The 22,288-nt window shown below is 45.7% G+C and overlaps 1 protein-coding gene across 3 annotated transcripts in view; it reads right to left on the bottom strand.

The window, feature by feature from the left end:
* Positions 1 to 22,288, bottom strand: part of ST18 (ST18 C2H2C-type zinc finger transcription factor) — a 524,976-nt gene that overhangs the window by 20,661 nt on the left and 482,027 nt on the right. The window contains exon 20 of one of the 3 annotated variants that reach the window (XM_069731332.1): positions 14,320 to 14,423. The exons of 1 other annotated variant lie outside the window; for it this stretch is intronic. In XM_069731332.1, the coding sequence (XP_069587433.1) occupies positions 14,320 to 14,423 (104 nt within the window). Of the gene's footprint in view, positions 1 to 14,319; positions 14,427 to 22,288 lie in introns of all 3 variants that reach the window. One more of the 3 variants, XM_069731331.1, reaches the window with a different exon arrangement.

Genomic DNA, 22,288 nt, shown 5'->3' on the forward strand with positions numbered 1-22,288 from the left:
TGACCGGTATTGAAGGTGCCTATACACAGAGGAAAGTTGGTTGAACTGATTTTTTTTCTTGACTGGCCAATGGATGATATTTTCTGGCCTAGCCAATGGATGATTTTATCTGGACTGGCCAAGCACATATGAACATTCCCCCAATAGTGGATGTCAGTGGAAAAAAGAATCAGGCATGTTAGATTTCAACATGCCCAGTCGTTTTCTCCCAGAAAAATATGCTGTTTCCAAATGAATCTTTGGGCTGAAAAGAAATGCAGACTCAACTGAGCAGAGTGCCTGCATATGCGGGAGTTGGGAAGAATAGATGTTAGTCAAATGAACTGCACATAAAGTGTATGGGCGTGTCACGATATGGTATGAAATATCATAAGTAGTTCTCTAGCCTGTGTGGGCTAAGCCCCCCCTTCTTGGAGTAACAGTTGTAGCTGCAAATTCCTGGCTTTCCTTCTCAGAGAGTGTGGGGGTTAGAAGTTTTATGGCCGAACGGAATTTACGACTGGCATTTCCTGTGTAAGCTCTTGTCCAGCTAGAACAGGAAAAATGGCTCCAAAAATCCATGAAAGATTCTTTGTTTAGTTTTTGTTAGATATTAGGCAAACGATTTAAGCTAGAAATACGAAAATATATATTCGTAGTCCCACTCGGTGTAGCTACACATCTCATGACACTCGGGTTTCTAACTCCATCTGGTAAAGAAGTAGGGATTTCTCTGTAAATATGTATCCCAGATAGGACATATTTGATCTCATTAGAATGCTCACGTTAATCTGAGATGAATGATGAGCTTTTTAGGACGCTGACATGTTTTGTAGTGAAGTTATAGAAATCAGAGAGAATAGTTTAAAGTTTAGGCAGAATGTAGAGAGAGGAGGGTCTGGATAAGCCAGCCTTTCTGTGATGTCACAGCCTTAATGTTTTAAGTGTCTGGCAGGCTCTGAGGAGTCGCTTGCTGCTGGATTTCTTGTCCTGTCCTGGAAGAGCCCTGCTCACGTCCCAATGAGCTGGGACGTATGGAAAAACTCCACTAGCCTGGTTGCTTGTCATGCTTTAAACATGTAAGTGTTGCTTTTCTCATTTATTCCCTTTATGTTATAATTACCCATGTACATATTTGCAATTGTCTCATTTATAACCTCTTTATAAACTATTTTTGATAAAGCATTGCCTAATTATTTTTAATGGGATATACTATTATATATTAGTTCGTTCTCCTGCTCTAAACCGTACCCTAAGTCTCTGGAAGGGAAAATACGCTACTGTTACTGTTGTGTTGGGTTAGCTTCGGACCCGTTTAATCGAAGCTGGTGGCAGCGAAAGTGTGCTGACGGTTGGATTATGTTGAAGCAACTGCGGGTTTGATAATTATTGTTCCTGCCTGTGTGGGAGTAGTTATCGCGTCGCTGCAGCGTGCCCAATAGCCAGTACATAGCAGGCAGCCTTTCTGGCGACTAATTACCCAGGGTGCAGTACCTAATCTGACCTGAGAGTAAGGGGGCGCCAGAGAGCTGCAAGTGTTAAGTGGAACTGTAAGCGGGATATACATAAATCCCTGCAGTTCGTGGTATATAGAAAAGCAGTGGGATACCTAGAATAAGCCCCTGCTGTAAACTAAGAGGTCAATAGCCTTGTGTGTGGTTTTTCATCACATTGTTAGCAGTGGAGGGATAACTAAGATAAGCCCCCCTGCACATGTGATAGCCGTCTGTTGGCCTAAAGTCACCCTGATCCGTGACGTAGGGGTGACGGTCACGGTGTGAATCCTGACCCAGTGGTGACAGCGGTCAGGGGAATCGTGACAATTGGTGGCAAGGCGGTGGGATATCTTAGAGCATTAGTGATTTGGTTTGAGTAATCATTCCTCTCACTAAAAACTTGCAGAAAGTTCTTGCGAGGACTCTGCGCAAATAAGTTTGGAGAACGAACTCAGTGCTTTTTAGTTGTGAGACAATTGCGTACTGGTAATTATCCCCTCCCTTTCTCTTCGTTTTTCTATCCTATCTTTTATTTGGCAACCATGGTTGTGCTGGGAGAAACCTTCTATGAGCAGCAGACCAGAGACACCCTTGTTGCCTTATGCAAGACACAGCACATTGACTTTGCAAGCAAAAACAAAGCCCAACTGGTCGCAGATCTGGTGCAATGGGAAGCCGCTCGAGACCAATCTCAGAGCTCAGAGGCCGCAGAAGCCAGCACCAGCGAACATGGTGCTGCAGCAGAGGTCCAACCACTGAATGCTGGCCCTGTTAGTAATCCGGGCGAATTGGACCCCCACCTGCAGGCGGCCTTGAAAGAATTCCCCATTGACGACCATGAGGGACGTCGGCAGCTGATTCAGCAATACCGGCAGGAGGCCCAGGCAGCCGAGAGAGAGGCCCGAGCTGAGAGAGAGGCCCAGCGAGCCGAGCGGCAAGCTGAGCGGGAGTACCAGCTGCAGTTAGCCCGACTGCAAATGCAGGGGTTGTCTCAGACCAACCGTGAGCCTAGCAGCGCTCAGACACCGAAGCCCCGGCCTGATCACTTTCCTGTTATGGAGAAGGACGGAGATTTGGACACTTTTCTGCGGGCCTTTGAGAAAGCCTGCAGGCAGTACCAGCTGCCTACAGATGAATGGGCCCGATACCTGACACCAGGGCTGAAAGGTAAAGCTCTGGAGGCGTTTGCTGCCCTCCCTCAAGAACAAGATGGAGACTATGAGGCCATCAAGCAGGCTCTGATAGCCAAGTACCAGCTTACACCCGAGGTGTACTGTAGAAAGTTCCGGACCCTCCAACGTGGCCCACACGACAGTTACAGTGATGTGGTGCATGGACTGGGGACCCACTTTGACCAGTGGACCCAAGGACTGTCAGTGACCACCTTTGCACAGCTGCGAGACCTGATGATCAAAGACCAGTTCTTTCATCTTTGCCCAGCTGAGGTGCGACAGTTCGTGATGGACAGAGAACCCAAAGACGTGACGAAAGCAGCACAGATTGCCGATGCCTATGAGGCCAACCGTAGATCGGAAGTGCGGAAGCCAGTCACCACCAGCTGGAGAGGGGGTAAGCCTGCAACCAACGCCAGTACCCCTGCCAGCCAGCACACCCGAGGTCCTGGCCCTGTGGCCAACAGCACCAGACCTACCACCGAACCTCGCGCGTGTTACACCTGCAAGCGGCCTGGGCATATCAGTACCTTCTGTCCAGACAGGCCGAAGAACCCCCCAGCCAAGGCCCCAGGGCCTAATGCAGCAGTTCTTTTGGTGGGTGGTGTGGTTGGGAGGGTGTGTGACAACGTACAGCCCGTCACTGTGGGAGGCCATGTTGCTACAGGCCTCAAGGACACCGGGGCTGAACGAACCCTCATCCGACCCGAACTGGCGGCCCCTGAAGAAATCATTCCGGGGAAAACCCTAACTGTCACTGGGATTGGGGGCATCAGCTGTCCCTTACCGATGGCCCGGGTTTTTATTGATTGGGGTGCTGGGAGCGGGGTGAAGGAAGTGGGGCTGTCTGATAATTTGCCCACTGATGTTTTGTTGGGGACTGATTTGGGGAGGATGTATGCATACTACGTCCCTGACACCCCTCCCCAATCTACTAATGAGGGTAAAGTTAACCCTGATGATGATGATGATGGGAAATCGCATGTGTTACCTGACCATGCTTTATCTTGTAATGATGCATCTAATAACCATTTTTTCCCTAGGATTGATGGTGAAAATGTTGTACCTGTGCCAGCTGAACCTGATAATGATTTTTCTGTGAAGGTTAATGTGTCCATAGGTACAGGTGTGCCCAGCCACGTCGCTCTGCGGAGTGAGACGGCTGAGGAACCCCTAACAGGGGCAAGTGTCGGTGCTACAGGAAATGGGGAGATGCATGGGAACCGTGAGGAAGGTGACGCCATGAAAGTGACCAGTGCCACCGAGGAAGGTAACTGGCCCATAAGTAGCACAGCCCCTGGAGTGTTGGGGGTGGATGGGGAGGTAGAGCCCATAGCAGCGCCGGCTGATGGGCCTGTAGAAACCCCCGGGGAGACAGCCTATGTAGCTGCTGTCACCCGCAGTCAGAGTGCCCGGAACGCAGATAACTGTCAGCCTTCCGGACCCTCCTCAGTCATCACTGTGACTGAACCAGAGGTGGACCCAGAGCAGGTCCAAGAGGGTTCCCGTGGGGAAGGGACCCTGACGTCGCTTTTGGCTTCCCCTAGCCAGGAGTTTCAGGCCGCTCTGCACACAGATGCGAGCCTAGAGAGTTTGAGACAACTCGCCGAGACGCCCACCTCCGTGACTGATAAGGAGAGGGTGTTCTGGGAACAAGGAAGGTTATACCGGGAGACAGTACCCGGAGAATCACAAAAGGAGTGGTTGAGGGAAAGACAGCTGGTCGTCCCGCAGCAATTCCGGGGTGAGTTGTTGCGGATTGCCCATGAGATCCCGCTAGCTGGACACTTGGGGATCAGCAAAACTAAGGCCCGGCTGTCTCAACACTTCTATTGGCCTAAGATGGGGACAGATGTGTCAAACTACTGCCGCTCCTGTGTCACCTGTCAAAGAGTGGGGAAGGCAGGGCCTGCTCTTAAGGCTCCCCTGATCCCTTTGCCAGTGATAGAGGAGCCTTTCCAGAGGATCGCGGTGGACATTGTGGGCCCGCTGGCCGTCCCCAGCAGCTCTGGAAAGCAATACATCCTTACTGTGGTAGACTACGCTACCCGGTACCCAGAGGCAGTAGCTCTGTCGTCCACTAGGGCAGATAAGGTGGCGGATGCCCTGTTGGCCATCTTTTCACGTGTAGGATTTCCCAGGGAAATGCTTACTGATCAAGGGACCCAATTTATGTCTCGCCTAATGGAGGCTCTCTGTAAGAAAATGCAGGTGAAGCACCTGGTATCGAGTGCGTACCACCCACAGACCAATGGCTTGTGTGAACGCTTCAATGGTACCCTCAAACAGATGCTACGCATGCTGGTTGAGACTCAAGGGCGCGACTGGGAGCGGTACCTCCCACACCTGCTGTTCGCTTACCGAGAGGTTCCGCAGGCCTCGACGGGGTTCTCCCCCTCGAGCTCCTGTACGGCAGGCGAGTTCGGGGACCCCTTGGGTTGGTAAGAGAATCCTGGGAAGAGGAGCCGAACCCTTCTGAAGTGTCCATAGTGGAGTATGTCATGCGCTTCCGTGACAAGATGCAGACCTTGACGCAGTTGGTGCATGACAACATGACGCAGGCTCAGGCTGATCAGAAGCACTGGTACGACCAGAACGCCCGGGAGCGGACCTACCACGTGGGTCAAAAGGTGTGGGTGCTGGTCCCCGTACCAACGGATAAGCTTCAGGCAGCCTGGGAGGGCCCGTACGTCGTCCACCAACAGCTCAACCCGGTCACGTACGTGGTCACGCTTGACCACGCTCGGGGTAGGCGAAAGGCCTTTCACGTCAACATGATGAAGGCTCATCACGAACGTGAACCTTTCGTCCTACCGGTCTGCAGCTTGCCCGAAGACGGTGAGGAAGACACCCTCCTGGACTTGCTGGCCCAAGCCAAGGCCAATGGGTCCATCGAGGATGTGGAGGTAAGCGCCTCGCTAACTGAACCCCAGCGGGTGCAGTTGCAAACCACACTGGAACCCTTCCGGGTCGTATTCTCCAACCGACCTGGGAGGACTGAGTTAGCCGTCCACGAGGTGGACACCGGGAATCACGCCCCACTACGGCGAACACCCTATCGAATCTCTGACCAGGTGCAGCAGACTATGCGCCAAGAGATCGATGAGATGTTACAGCTGGGGGTGATTCGACGGTCAAAGAGCGCGTGGGCATCGCCTGTAGTTCTCGTGCCAAAGAAGGACCGGACCACACGGTTCTGCGTGGACTACAGGGGGCTCAACGCCATCACAGCCTCGGATGCGCACCCAATGCCGCGCATCGAGGAGCTGCTTGAGAAGTTAGCTGGCGCAAAATACCTGACAATAATGGATTTGAGTAGAGGATACTGGCAGATTCCCCTGAGCCCCGAGGCGCAGGAGAAGTCCGCCTTTATCACACCCTTTGGACTGTACGAGTCCACGGTCATGCCCTTCGGCATGAAGAATGCCCCTGCCACTTTCCAGCGGATGGTCAACCGCCTGCTTCAGGGACTGGAGACGTACGCCGTGGCGTACTTGGATGACATTGCCATCTTCAGTTCCTCCTGGGAGGAACACCTGCAGCATCTCGAGGAGGTGCTCAGGCGAATTCACCAAGCAGGACTGACTATCAAGCCGGGAAAGTGTCAGATGGGCATGAGGGAGGTTCACTACCTGGGAAACCGGGTAGGCGAAGGCACCATGGAACCAGATCATGGCAATGGTGATGGGTTGGCCCACCAGGGTGAACCTGCTGAGGTGCGCATGGAGGAGAACCATCAGGTCCTGCCTCCCTAGCGCACACCAAAAGGGGGAGGTGTCACGATATGGTATGAAATATCATAAGTAGTTCTCTAGCCTGTGTGGGCTAAGCCCCCCCTTCTTGGAGTAACAGTTGTAGCTGCAAATTCCTGGCTTTCCTTCTCAGAGAGTGTGGGGGTTAGAAGTTTTATGGCCGAACGGAATTTACGACTGGCATTTCCTGTGTAAGCTCTTGTCCAGCTAGAACAGGAAAAATGGCTCCAAAAATCCATGAAAGATTCTTTGTTTAGTTTTTGTTAGATATTAGGCAAACGATTTAAGCTAGAAATACGAAAATATATATTCGTAGTCCCACTCGGTGTAGCTACACATCTCATGACACTCGGGTTTCTAACTCCATCTGGTAAAGAAGTAGGGATTTCTCTGTAAATATGTATCCCAGATAGGACATATTTGATCTCATTAGAATGCTCACGTTAATCTGAGATGAATGATGAGCTTTTTAGGACGCTGACATGTTTTGTAGTGAAGTTATAGAAATCAGAGAGAATAGTTTAAAGTTTAGGCAGAATGTAGAGAGAGGAGGGTCTGGATAAGCCAGCCTTTCTGTGATGTCACAGCCTTAATGTTTTAAGTGTCTGGCAGGCTCTGAGGAGTCGCTTGCTGCTGGATTTCTTGTCCTGTCCTGGAAGAGCCCTGCTCACGTCCCAATGAGCTGGGACGTATGGAAAAACTCCACTAGCCTGGTTGCTTGTCATGCTTTAAACATGTAAGTGTTGCTTTTCTCATTTATTCCCTTTATGTTATAATTACCCATGTACATATTTGCAATTGTCTCATTTATAACCTCTTTATAAACTATTTTTGATAAAGCATTGCCTAATTATTTTTAATGGGATATACTATTATATATTAGTTCGTTCTCCTGCTCTAAACCGTACCCTAAGTCTCTGGAAGGGAAAATACGCTACTGTTACTGTTGTGTTGGGTTAGCTTCGGACCCGTTTAATCGAAGCTGGTGGCAGCGAAAGTGTGCTGACGGTTGGATTATGTTGAAGCAACTGCGGGTTTGATAATTATTGTTCCTGCCTGTGTGGGAGTAGTTATCGCGTCGCTGCAGCGTGCCCAATAGCCAGTACATAGCAGGCAGCCTTTCTGGCGACTAATTACCCAGGGTGCAGTACCTAATCTGACCTGAGAGTAAGGGGGCGCCAGAGAGCTGCAAGTGTTAAGTGGAACTGTAAGCGGGATATACATAAATCCCTGCAGTTCGTGGTATATAGAAAAGCAGTGGGATACCTAGAATAAGCCCCTGCTGTAAACTAAGAGGTCAATAGCCTTGTGTGTGGTCTTTCATCACATTGTTAGCAGTGGAGGGATAACTAAGATAAGCCCCCCTGCACATGTGATAGCCGTCTGTTGGCCTAAAGTCACCCTGATCCGTGACGTAGGGGTGACGGTCACGGTGTGAATCCTGACCCAGTGGTGACAGCGGTCAGGGGAATCGTGACAGGGCGTCTATAACTGGAAACAGAAAGGACCTCAGTACTATTCAATGCCTGCCTTTACAGGACCGCTTTATTCATAGCCCCTGAAGAAACTATTGCGAAACATGCTTCAGGATGGTTGGCATCTGAGTGGTTGGTAAAATACCTTTTATATGTATTTACCTCTATATCTGTAACTTATGTTGGTACATTTTGGGATTTTCTGCCCTACGGATCTTTTGTACAAGAGGGGTATTGCGATATGGAGGGTACCTTGTAGACAGACTGTTTTTATGTCAATTCTATGTTTGTATCAGGCTGTTGGATAGCATACATAATATTAACAGATGTGTCAATTGATGTGTAGCATGAGGTGTGCTTACTTTGTACTTTGTACTAATATATATTGTCTCTGACAGTACTATGAGATGTATTCAGGCAATGCAATGTCTATTCTTTTGTATATTGACTCACAGTTTTAATATGTAGTTTGTACTTTTTTCAACATATAATAATGTATTTTCAAAATTTTGATAAAAGCCTGTATAATATATTATTTTTACTCAACATTGCCCAACACAAGTAATAATGGGATAAGGCTCTGGTTAGTTATGTTTGAGCGGTACAATCGGCATCCAAGTATGAAAAGTGATGACAGGCATATTAGGGTATGTGCACACGTTGCGGATTGTCTGCGGATCCGCATAGTTTTTTGCAGTGCAGAAACGCAGATCCGCAATTGATTTACAGTACAATGTAAATCAATGAGAAAAAAAAAATGCTGTGCACACTTTGCGGAAAATCCGCTGCGGAAATGCTGCCGTTTAAAAGAAGCAGCATGTCACTACTTTTTTGTGAATCTGCAGCGTTTTTGTACCCATTCCATTATAGAAAACCGCAGGGGTAAAAAAACGCAGCAAATCCGCAAGGAAACCGCAGCAAAAACGCACAAAAAACGCTGCGGTGTCGCAAAAAAAAACCACGACAAATCCGCAGGTGCATTTTCTGCCAGGAGAGGCAGAATCCGCACCAGAAATTCCTAAGCCTAATCCGCAACGTGTGCACATAGCCTAAAGCTATAAGGCATTACAGTTATATGTGACTGCAAGTGACTCCCATTTTATATATATATATATATATACAGTATATATATATATTATCTACTTTTATTGAGACAAACTGTCCTATGTAAGTCTAGGAGCATGTTTGATATATACTGTATATGAATAAACATAACTTTCCTGATATTGTTCTACCATTGTTTATTCCATCATTTTTCTCTATTGGAGTTTCTTTTATAGTTGAAAGGGTTGTCCACTTTATGGACAACCTTGTCTTAAAGGAAAAAAAAGCCTTTTCCTGATATCCCACAAGATATTATTGCTGGGTGTCCCAGCGCTTGCATGACATTTGTACCTCTGCTGTCCCGGTCTGCTCCCTGTTCCGCACCTGTGTCATTGGGGCTGCCGCTTCAGAGCAGTGCCCGGCAGGGACTCTGGTCTCCTTGGGCTTCCGTTTCACGTTCCACGCTGCCTGCTCCTGCTTCCTGGATGCTGCGCGCATCCCGCAGGTCTCCTGGCACACCACTAAGGGCGCACATGCGCACACTCCCGGTCTCTTAAAGAGACAGAGCGTCATTTTCAAAATAGGTCTCAGCTAGTGGCTAAGTGTCTCATACTATTTTAGGCACCTCTGCCCTTAGGGAGGTGCCTGAGCAGCATGTGTTTCCAGTTGCTAGTTCTCAGGTTCCAGGCTCTTGTGTGAAATGCTTAGCTTGTACCTCGCTAATTATGGTTTGTCTCCTCAGTGTATCCGCCATGCTTCTCTTGCCTTCTGGGGCTATGCCTGCACCACCTGCTTCTCTCCATGCCAGCTGTTGCCCGCTACCCATTTGATCTGCCTTTCTCCTGTCTAGTTCTCCGCAACTTGCAGTACCTGCATGCCCGCCAGTCCGGCCGAGTCAGCTTCCACGTACCTGGGGTCTAACTGAAGGTAGCACATTATGTCTCCAAAACGTTCCACTCTGGCCCTGTTTGAGGGGTCTTACTACGGGAGTCTGGGGCTAGCTTAGTAACACCCCCTTCGGAGTCCCCCGAGTAGTGGTCCCATGGTTCCACAATAAGTTCAATAAATGAATGTGCACTTCACTATCTGTGACTCCGTTTGCATTCGTTACAACATTGTTATGCCATGTGAGCACTGCAGCCAAACACCTTTGATCACATTTTCATTTGACATCTAAGTTTCATCTGAGAGAAATGTGAGCAAAGCAGCCGATCAGTGGCACCTGATTGGCTGCAGCGCTGATGTGTCATAACAATGTGACTCGAGTCCTGAGAGACCTGCCACTAACATTACTGGAATGGCACTGGTGCGGGAGGTGAGTATAAGATTTTTTTATTTTACTTGTGGGAATTTGTAGTAGTCAATCATCTCTTTAACATTGCATTTGGATCTAATAGATGGTCTAATAGGTGTATTTACTAATGTATGGTGTTTGTATTCTTAAAATTTAGTCACAGATCCCCTTTAAGGAAAGGTCCTATTAAACCCCAAACAGAGTGATCTATTTCAAGTGTTTATTTCTGTTAATGTTGAGGATTATAGCTTACAGCCAATGAAAGCCCAAATGTCATTATCTCAGAAAATTAGAATACTTCATAACATCATCTTGAAAAATGATTTAAAAATCCCAAATGTTGGCCTACTGAAATGTATGTTCAGTAAATGCACTCAATACTTGGTTGGGTCTCCTTTTGCATCAATTACTGCATCAATGTGGTGTGCCATAGAGTCGATCAGCCTGTGGCACTGCTGAGGTATTATGGAAGCCCAGGTTGCTCTGATAGCAGCCTTCAGCTCATCTGCATTTTTGGGTCTGGTGTCTCTCATCTTCCTCTTGACAATACCCCATAGATTCTCTATTGGGTTAAGGTCAGGCGAGTTTGCTGGCCAATCAAACAGAGTGATACTATTGTTTTTAAACCATTTATTGGTACTTTTGGCAGTGTGAACAGGTGCCAAGTCCTGCTGAAGAATAAAATTTCCATCTCCAAAAAGCTTGTCAGCAGAGGGAAGCATAAGGTGCTCTAAAATTTCCTGGTAGACAGCTGAGCTGACTTTGGTCTTGATAATACACAGTGGACTTACACCAGCAGATAACATCACTGATTGTGGAAACTTCACACTAGACCTCAATCAGCTTGGAGTGTGTGCCTCTCCACTCTTTCTTCAGACTCTGCGACTTTGATTTCCAAGTGAAATGCAAAATTTACTTTCATCTGAAAACAACGCCTTAGGCCACGGAGCAACAGCCAGTTCTTTTTCTCCTTAGCCCAGGTAAGACGCTTCTGGCGTTGTCTATTGGTCATGAGTGGCTTGACAGAAGGAATGCAACACTTCTAGCCCACGTCCTGGATATGTCTGTATGTGGTGGCTCTTGAAGCAATGACTCTAGCAGCAGTCCACTCCTCGAGCATCTCCCCCATATTTTTAAATGGCCTTTTCTTAACAATCCTTTCAAGGTTGCGGTTATCCCGGTTGCTTGTCCTCCTTTTTCTACCACCCTTTATCGTTCCACTCAACCTTCCATTTATATGCTTGGATACAACACTCTGTGAACAGCCAGCTTCTTTAGCAATGACCTTTTGTGGCTTACCCTCCTTGTTGAATGTGTCAATGACTGCCTTCTGGACATCTGGCAAGTAAGCAGTCTTCCCCATGATTGTGGAGCCTACTGAAACAGACTAAGGGACCTTTTGAAACGCTTAGGAAGCCTTTGCAGGTGTTTTTTGTTAATTACCATATATACTCCAGTATAAGTTGAGAATTTCAGCCCATTTTTTTAGGCTGAAGTTGCCTCTCTCGGCTTATACTTGAGTCATACCCAGGGGTTGGCAGGGGAGGTGGAGCAACAGCTATGTAATCATACTCACCTGCTCCTGGCGCAGTCCCTGGTTCCCCTGTGCCGGCAGCTTCTTCCTGTAGTGAGCGGTCACGTAGTACCGCTCATTACAGTAATGAATATGGACCCCACTTCACTCCCATAGGGGTGGAGCTGCATATTCATTACTGTAATGAGTGGTACCATGTGACCGCTCACTACAGGTTGAAGCTGCCGGCGCCGGGGAACCAGGGACTGTGCCAGGAGCAGGTGAGTATAACGCAGTGCGCGATATTCACCTGCTCCCCATTCCACCGCTGCCGGCCGCCGCTGCATCTTTCCCATCCTCTGCAGTGATGCTCAGGTCAGAGGGTGCGATGACGCGATTAGTGTGCACGCCGCCCTCTGCCTGAACAGTCAGTGCAGAGGACGGGGAAGACACAGCTGCGACCGGCGACGGTGGAACGGGGAGCAGGTGAATATAGCAAGTGCGACGAGAGGTGAGTATGTGATTTTTTTTTTTAATCCAGCAACATCATATGGGGCAAATGTCTACATGGAGCATCTTATGGGGCCATAATCAATGTTTGTGCAGCTTTATATGGGTCATAATCAATGTTTGTGCAGCTTTATATGGGGCAAATGTCTACATGGAGCATCTTATGGTGCATAATCAATGTTTGTGCAGCTTTATATGGAGCAAATGTCTACATGTAGAAACTTATGGGGCATAATCAATGTTTGTGCAGCTTTATATGGGGGAAATGTCTACATGGAGCATCTTATGGGGCATAATCAACGTTTGTGCAGCTTTATATGGGGGAAATGTCTGCATGGAGCATCTTATGGTGCATAATCAACGTTTGTGCAGCATTATATGGGGCAAATGTCTGTATGGAGCATCTTATGGGGTCATAATCCGCATTTGTGCAATATTATATGGGGCATATTTTAATATGGAGCATCTTATGGGGCCCATCATAAACTTTATGGAGCATTATATGGGGCTCCTGATTCAATATGGATATTCAAAAGCACTTAACCTACTGATGTCTCAATTAATTTTACTTTTATTTGTATCTATTTGTATTTTTGACATTTACTGTACCAGTAGCTGCTGCATTTTCCACCCTAGGCTTATACTCGAGTCATTAAGTTTTCCCAGTTTTTTGTGGCAAAATTAGGGGTCTTGGGTTGGCTTATACTCAAGTATATACGGTATCCTAATTTTCTGAGATAATGACATTTGGGTTTTCATTGGCTGTAAGCCATGATCATCAACATTAACAGAAATAAACACTTGAAATAAGTCACTCTGTTTGCATTGACTCTATATAATATATGAGTTTAACTTTTTGTATTGAAGAATTTAAATAAATTAACTTTTTGATGATATTCTAATTTATTGAGATGCACTTGTAAGGACTTGACTTTTACCAATAGATTTGTATTTTTCAGTGGCACTATTTTGAGTTATGTAATTTACTTATTAACTGTATTTGGACCTGCTCATTTTTACAATTGTGTTCAGTTTTTATTGTCTCCGTTTTAGGGTAGATAACACTGTTTGATTACTTAATTTTTGCATTATTTAAAAAAAAAAACAACCTGTGATCTTTCTTTGACATGAAACTTTGGGTTATTATGGTGGAGAATAATTTATAGACATCAGTCATGGTAATAACATATGTGTATATTTTATGGTTTACTGTTTTTACTTTAGAAAATATTTTCTATTTTTAGGGTGAATATTTTTTTAATTATTAAATTTATCTTTTACATTTGTTTTTGAGCATCATCAGGAGACCTGAAGCTGCAATTACCGTATTTTGTGGATTATAAAACGCACCGGATTATAAGACGCACCCCAAATTTTGAGGAGAAAAATAGGAAAGAAAACTTTTTTTTAAATAAAATGGTGGTGCTTCTTATAATCCATGCATCTTATTGCTTACCAGGCGTGAAAACTGCGGTAAATCGGGGTCCCAGGGTCTCCGCTGGAGGAGGCAAGAGTGGAGCGTTGCTGCAGGCCGCAGGCTGGGATGAGGGGATGTTCAGATGTGCGGTATTGTGCTTCTGGTGTTCAGTGCTGTGGGTGTTCAGTGCTGCAGGGGCTCTGCCGACATCTTGTGAAAGCCCAGAGCTCCTGCAGTTACATGGGTTCCTATGCGGTGTCTGGTTTATGGAAAAATGGCTGCCGGCAGGGGACGGCGCATGCGCAAATGGAGATCTCGGCACCAAGATCTCGGGAGATGAACACCCGCAGCGGCGCGCCGCACTGCATATCCAAACACCCCCTCCTCATCATCCTGCGGCCTGCAGCAACGCTCCCCTCTTGCCTCCTCCACCGACAACCCTGGGACCCTGCTCAACCACGGTCGGTAAGGTATATCGGCACCCTTATAAGTGCATCTTATAATCTGAAAAATACGGTGCATCACTGTATATATAATACTTAGTGTATCCTGGGTACACAATTGTAAAGTGCATATTTTTTAGCATGTCTTTTTTCTTTTTTGTTTTTTTATTAAACCACAGGTTTCCAAGTTTATTTAGACAGAATTACTAGAAGTGTATTCTAACCTGGGTTTGAAGTTTCATCATGTCAGCTTCTATCTTCAAATTTGATTCATTCAATTCTTTGATCTCTTCATCTAAATTCCTGATATCATCCCCATTCTCTATGCCTGCTGGTACATTAAAATATTTATATTTTATGAACAGTTATTTTCAAATCCTTTATTCTTAATATTATGAAAGGTGATGTGTGTGAGGTGTAAATGGATTGTCTGCTATTACAGAACATGATGTGAATGAAACATGAGGTGTAACTAATATTCAGAATGTTCGTTTGCTCTTGCACACAGCTTTAAAATACTTGAGTGGTTGAGTTGAAGATGTCATTTAAAATGAAGCTGTTTTCTAATTGTGACACATTCCCTTCTGTGTGGCCAAGATGCATATGGTTCATGCAGTGACCCAATTCAGCACATAATGTCCGTGATGCCTAATTGATATTTTTTACTCAGTTAGTTGTCTGTTTTTTTTAAAGATACTAATAGTATAAATAATAATAATAATAGTAATAATAATGCCTAAATGGTGAATTCTTCCCCGGGCTGCTTACAATTAAAGGTATGGAAAGTGACATGGTGAGCCAATAATCGTTGCTTCTGTTCTGCCTCAGCGTGAAGTTTTAATAAACTCATTTGCATCGTACTGACACATTATAAGTAAGAAATATTAGATCTGACTTCTTGAAGGAAAATATTTCCTCCTCTAGTCATGAAGAATTACAATCCTTTCTTAAACCCTTCAAGACAGCCAGACGTAAATAAATGTAAGCCCTTGCTGTGCTTTGTGCAGCGCCGACGTTTTTTCTATGGTCAGTGGTCCGCAGAATTCAGGACCCACAGAGTCCTGCAAACACTGGGATTCCGGTACAGAGTGATAGCTCTGACCAGCAACAACATCAGGGCCCAATAAATGTTGAAATCTTCTAAATTATGTTTAAAAATGATGCTGATGTAAAGTAGACATGTGGTAAATGTTATTTGTTAACTATTTTGTGTGGTATAATTATCTGGTTTAAGGGAGTAAAAATAAAAAATATTAAAATTGCGAAAGTTTCATAAAAATTTTGAAATTTTCACAAATAAACACAAAAATATAGACCTAAATTTACCACTATCATGAAGTGCAATATATCATGAAGAAACACTGGGACACATTGAAGCATCCCAGACTTATTACCTCAAAGTGACATTATTAGTGATGAGCGAAAGTGCTCGCCACTATTCGTTACTCGCCCGGGTATCAATGTACTCGGCGTACTCGCCGAGCACCGAGCATTTCCGGGATTATTCGGCGGTAACTGGTGTCTCCACCCAGCATTGTTGGCGGACTTTAGAGACCCAATCACAATGCAGGGGTTGTCTGCCAGGCCATGAAACGCAGCAGCCATCTTTGTTGTGGTCGTACAGTGATTGGCTTGGCCGCACAGCATCATTCTGAGTATAAGAGACCTGGCGCCGCCCTGCTCACCGCATTCAGCTCCGGATTCAGGCAGAGTAGGGGGAGCTGCTGCCGAGATAGGGTCAGAATCGTGGTTTTTATAGCTAGTGTAGGTCTGCAACTGTTAAATCCACAACTCCTCAGAAACCAACAGTCCTTTTTAGGGCTAATTCGTGGGTCCCGATATTGCAGGGCACAGCATATCCACATCAGTGCAAGGCCTGCAGGCACTGTATGTGCATATATTGCTCCCACTGCATCCCTCCCAAAGCTCCATAAATGTCTGCTTCTGCAGCTTCTTTACTATATACCTAGTTGCATTTTTTTTTCCAAAAATTCACCCCCCCAAAAAAAAAAAATATACAGTGTGTTCTATCAGACTGAGGCCTGTTTAAAAATCATATATCTGCGTTCTCCAAGTTTGGGCATTTTAGGCCGTTTTGCCACTGTTTTTGCTGTCTGTTACTCTAATTGTGTACACACTATTTAGCATTTTTAAAAAAACAAGCAACATATTTGGCAGTGTGGTATTTCTGTGACAGGCCTCATATATCTGCGTGCTCCACGTTTGGGCATTGTAGGCCGGTTTCTCTTTTTTTTTCCTGTCTGTTACACCAGTTATATACAGCACTATTTTGCTTTTATAAAATAACAGGCCACATATTTGGCAGTGTGGTATTTCCATGACAGGTCTCATATATCTGTGTGCTCCAAGTTTGGGCATTGTAGGCTGGTTTCCCACTTTTTTTCCTGTCTGTTACTCTAATTATATACAGCACTATTTTGCATTTTAAAGGGAACCTGTCACCCCCAAAATCGAGGGTGAGCTAAGCCCACCGGCATCAGGGGCTTATCTACAGCATTCTGTAATGCTGTAGATAAGCACCCGATGTATCCTAAAAGATGAGAAAAAGAGGTTAGATTATACTCACCTGGGTGGGCGGTCCGATCCGGTAGGTGTCACAGTCCTGTCCAGGGCCTCCCATCTTCATAGGATGACGTCTTCTTCTGATCTTCACGCTGCGGCTCTGGCGCAGGCGTACTTTGTCTGCCCTGTTGAGGGCAGAGCAAAGTACTGCAGTGCGCAGGCGCCGGGAAAGGTGCACTGCAGTACTTTGCTCTACTTTGCAGTCCAACATAAATAACCATTCTGATTCGATTTTGAACATCTGATAAGATGGCAGGTGTTCTCCTATAACAGGCAGCAAACGAGGTAAGGGCCATACCAAGAAGTACCCTACTGCATAAACCAAGATCAAATATCCAAGGATCGGTAACTATCCCTGAACAGATCAACCAATTGCCAATTATAACACAGTTCCATGCGGGCTACAGGCATTTCCAGGGTATCATTCGTAAGCATTGGGCAATCCTACAGAGGGATAGGGTTATAGGAGAACACCTGCCATCTTATCCCAAGCTTGTGTACAGAAAAGCTCAGACATTGAACAGCCTTCTAGCCCCTACAGCCAAATTGGCCTTTAATAGGCATGATCCGATTTTCAGACAGCCGTCCTGTTCAAATATGGGATTCACGCCATGTGGGGGGTGTTTCTGCTGTGTTCATACAGCTTTTAAGAAAACTCGCCAAGTGACATTTAGGGACTCCAATAACGCCAAACTATTTAGGATTCGTGACAAAATCTCATGCTTCTCAACAGGAATAATTTACCTGATCCAATGCCCGTGTAGAAAACTTTACGTTGGCCGAACCAAGAGGAGAATAATGATACGGATAAAGGAACATCTGAAAAATATCCAAAAAGGGTTTTTGGGTCACCCACTACCTCGCCATTTTAATGAGAGACATAATAGAAGTATTAAGGACGTGTATTTTTGTGGAATCCAAAAGGTCCAGCAAAACCCAAGGGGATGCAACTTCCTGAAACAGATGTCCAAAATCGAATCAGAATGGATATTTGTGTTGGACTGTCTAACCCCCAAAGGCCTTAACTATGATCTTGAACTACATGCCTTTTGAGTAGTGTTAGTGGTTCTTTTTACATTTTTGTTTTTGAGTATATACATTTTTTATATATCCGAGAGTATCAGGTGTTTCTGGTGTCCGCATGGCACTTATAGAAATACTTCTGTTCTTGTAGTGGCACGTAGCCTCATATATTTTTTAAGAGTATATAATTTTTGTGTATAGTGGTTTTTTATTATATGTAGGTTTTAAGGTTTATAGTGACATCACATTGGTGATTTTTAGTATTTATTCAGTAATAAAATTTGTTTTGTTTTGTTTTTTGTTTTTTTTAGATGTCTGCATGATATTTTAATAGGTTTCATATACATATATACATTATTTATTTTTTGAAATATTTTCTGGTATAAGGCACGGTCCTTGCAATTATCCTGGCATCATTAGGGGGACCAGCACTGTGTAGCAGCATAAGCATCCGGATGTGAATACAGGCATATATAGGTAAATGCAGTTAGGGTGGGATACGGAGGTTTGGGGGCGGATACACACTTTCAGCCAGGGCACATATATAAGGGAAGCTCTAGTGTAGGGCTCTAACCCTGACGAAGAAGGGCGCATCCCTTCAAAACGCGTTGGTTATTTTTTTGTCCCTAACGCTGCTCCGTAGCTCTGTGATGTCACACGAGAGCACACGCTAGCAGGCGCTAGCGGTCATTTGTTTCAGCTGTATCCAGGGAAGCCACTGGCCAGCGCTCCTCTGGTAAGGCACAGCTGCTTGCATTCCCCGCCACTATACCTTCGCTCTCCTAGCTTCAAGCTGCATAGCCGCACGCGGCAGTTGCATCACCAGGTCGTAGACACAGACCCAGTAGGGTAAGTGCTGTATCACTCATGTTCATACGGCCATACAGTTCCCGCAGCCAGGGTGCTGCGACAGCTATGTAAGGATTCCTGTGGCTACACTTTTGCCATACCATACTGACGCTTGTTTGTACATGGATTTTGTGTTTGGTTGAAACACATTTATGTTGTGCTGATTACTGCTAGGTTGGCATCTTTGAAAATAAAGACACAGCCAGAAAAAAGTATTTTATTATTCTTAATTTAACCATACTTACCATACTTGAGCGCCTGCAATAAACGTAAAATAATAAACCGTATACTCCCTGTCCGACTCAGTCCAATTAATAACGAGTGTCCCACGACGATCTCTCCTATAGAACAGTGACATCGGGTGATGTCTCTGCTCTATAGGACCATCAGTGACACACTGACAGGAGACAATGGCTCCTGCAGTGCATCACTGAGAGGTTACTGTAGTTCACTGGTCTCACTTTATGGCAATTGCTGCATGGGAACTTTCTCACACAGCAGTGCCAAAAGTGAGACTAGGGACTATTTTTTACAGTGGCGGAGGAATACAGTGCGGAAGGATACCCCCCTCCCGTCATTGTATTCCTGGAGCCCCTAGAGAGCGGTCGCATCAGCTGATGCTGCTGCTCTCCACAGGAGATCGTCGTGGGACACTCGTGGATTTCTGCAGATCAGGGAGTATATTGTTTGTTTGTTATTTTAATATTTCTTACAGGTGACACTGGCTTCAGGGATCAAAGTGACAAGTGATGGTGAGTATGTACTCTATGTTATATGTACTGTATGTCTATATGTTGTAATGTATGAATGTATTGTATGTAGTATGTATGTAGTATGTGTGTAGTATGTATGTTGTATGTATGTAGTATGTTGTCTGTATATATGTTGTATGTATGTATTATGTATGTTGTATGTATGTAGTATGTATGTTATATGTATGTAGTATGTTTGTTATATGTATGTAGTATGTATGTTATATGTATGGAGTATGTATGTAGCATGTATGCATGTAATATGTATGTAGTATGTTGTATGTATGTATGTTGTATGTATGTTGTATGTATATTGTATGTATGTAGTATGTATGTAGTATGTGGTATGTATGTATGTTGTATGTATATAGTATGTTGTATGTATGTTGTATGTATGTATGTATGTATGTAGTATGTTGTATGTATGCTGTATGTATGTAGTATGTTGTATGTATGTAGTTTGTATGTTGTATGTATGTAGTATGTATGTAGTATGTATGTAGGATATAGTGTGTTGTATGTATGTAGTATGTTGTATGTAGTATGTATGCTTGTGGGTTTATTTTTAACATTCAGCACTAGAGTTGAGCGACCTTGACCTTTTTAGAGTCGAGCCGGGTTTTGCGAAACCCGACTATGTCCAAAGTCGGGTCGAGTGAAATCGGCCGATTATGACGTAAAGTCGGGATCGACCGAAACACGAAACCCAATGCAAGTCAATGGGGCAGCATAGTCGGCAGTGAGTGGGGGCCAGGAAAACACCTAGAGTGGCCATTTTAATGTCAAAACCATCCATTCTTCTTAATGAAGCTTGTCAAGCGTAATTTACCTTATAATAATTGGAAGGCATTTGAAATTGGGGGTCATTTGGCTAAAGTTGTGGGGGGTAGGGCTGGTTCAAGTAATTAGTGGGCCCAGGAAATCTGGACCACGTCACGGCAGTGGAGCAGGGAGAGGTAAGTATTTCAACTTTGCAAGTGCTGTGAACCTGAGCAAGCAGGGGGGGCCCACTCGTTGGCATTGGCACTGGCACAGGGCCCCTCAAAGTACAGCGGTGTGTTTGCACGGCGGGGGCGCCTCCCACCGGCAGCAACACTTTTGCGTACTATGAGAGGCCCTGTGCCAGTGACGTCGCCAACTAGTATTCCTCCCCCCACCTGATGAAGGAACCTGCACTTTCATCTGCACCTTCCTCTTTGTCCCCGTGTAAGGTGGTATGGTATGCGGGAAGAGCAACCTGACTTTCAGCAGGGTCACAATGTTGTTGTGTAGCGTGCACGGGGAATGTTGCGTTATGGGTCAATGTACCAGCAGACTCATCTATCACTGGCTGGGCAATGGGCACGATGAAGTGGAAACACAGATATAGGCCCAAAGAAGAAAGTGGGCTAAATGCAGTTCAAAATTGGTAACACAGGAATAACCAGGGGGCATTGCAGTGGAGGACAACTGGAATGAGAGGCTGACACAGAGAGTAGGGCCAAATCAGTAAGTAGTCGAAATGCAGTTCAAAATTGGCAACCGTAGTAAACAGGCGGCACAGCTTTGTTCAGTGGAGGAGAACAGCAAGGAGTGGCAGACACCGATAGTAGGCCCCAAACCAACTAGTACGCCAAATGCAGTTGTTCCATTTAACCACAATTTAATGAGAGCCTGAAGATAGAAGCTCAGGAAAGGCAACCTGGGGAACACCTTGGAGTGTAACACACCATCTCTCTCCACCCCATACCCATTTTGTATGGCCTAATGCAGTGTACTTTTCTACAACTACTAAACGAGAGTCGGAAGACCGAAGCAATGGCAAGGAAACCTGGGGAACACCTTAGAGTGTAACACACCCTCTCTCTACACCCCATACCCAATTTGAAGGTCTAATGCAGTGTAGTTTCCAAGAACTACTAAACGAGAGCCGGAAGATCGAAGCTCAGGAAAGGCAACCTGGGGAACACCTTGGAGTGTAACACACCCTCTCGCTACACCCCATACCCAATTTGAAGGCCTAATGCAGCGTAGTTTCCAACAACTACTAAACGAGAGCCGGAAGATCGAAGCTCAGGAAAGGCAACCTGGGGAACACCTTGGAGTGTAACAAACCCTCTCTCTACACCCCATACCCAATTTGTAGGCCTAATGCAGCGTAGTTTCCGACAACTACTAAACGAGAGCATGAAGATCGAAGCTCAGGAAAGGCAACCTGGGGAACACCTTGGAGTGTAACACACCCTCTCTCTACACCCCATACCCAATTTGTAGGCCTAATGCAGCGTAGTTTCCGACAACTACTAAACGAGAGCCGGAATATCGAAGCTCAGGAAAGGCAACCTGGGGAACACCTTGGAGTGTAACACACCCTCTCTCTACACCCCATACCCAATTTGTAGGCCTAATGCAGCGTAGTTTCCGACAACTACTAAACGAGAGCCGGAATATCGAAGCTCAGGAAAGGCAACCTGGGGAACACCTTGGAGTGTAACACACCCTCTCTCTACACCCCATACCCAATTTGAAGGCCTAATGCAGTGTAGTTTCCAAGAACTACTAAACGAGAGCCGGAAGATCGAAGCTCAGGAAAGGCAACCTGGGGAACACCTTGGAGTGTAACACACCCTCTCGCTACACCCCATACCCAATTTGAAGGCCTAATGCAGCGTAGTTTCCAACAACTACTAAACGAGAGCCGGAAGATCGAAGCTCAGGAAAGGCAACCTGGGGAACACCTTGGAGTGTAACAAACCCTCTCTCTACACCCCATACCCAATTTGTAGGCCTAATGCAGCGTAGTTTCCGACAACTACTAAACGAGAGCATGAAGATCGAAGCTCAGGAAAGGCAACCTGGGGAACACCTTGGAGTGTAACACACCCTCTCTCTACACCCCATACCCAATTTGTAGGCCTAATGCAGCGTAGTTTCCGACAACTACTAAACGAGAGCCGGAATATCGAAGCTCAGGAAAGGCAACCTGGGGAACACCTTGGAGTGTAAC

This window comes from Ranitomeya imitator, chromosome 6 (genome assembly GCF_032444005.1).
Source record: "Ranitomeya imitator isolate aRanImi1 chromosome 6, aRanImi1.pri, whole genome shotgun sequence".
NCBI classification, from domain to species: domain Eukaryota; kingdom Metazoa; phylum Chordata; class Amphibia; order Anura; family Dendrobatidae; genus Ranitomeya; species Ranitomeya imitator.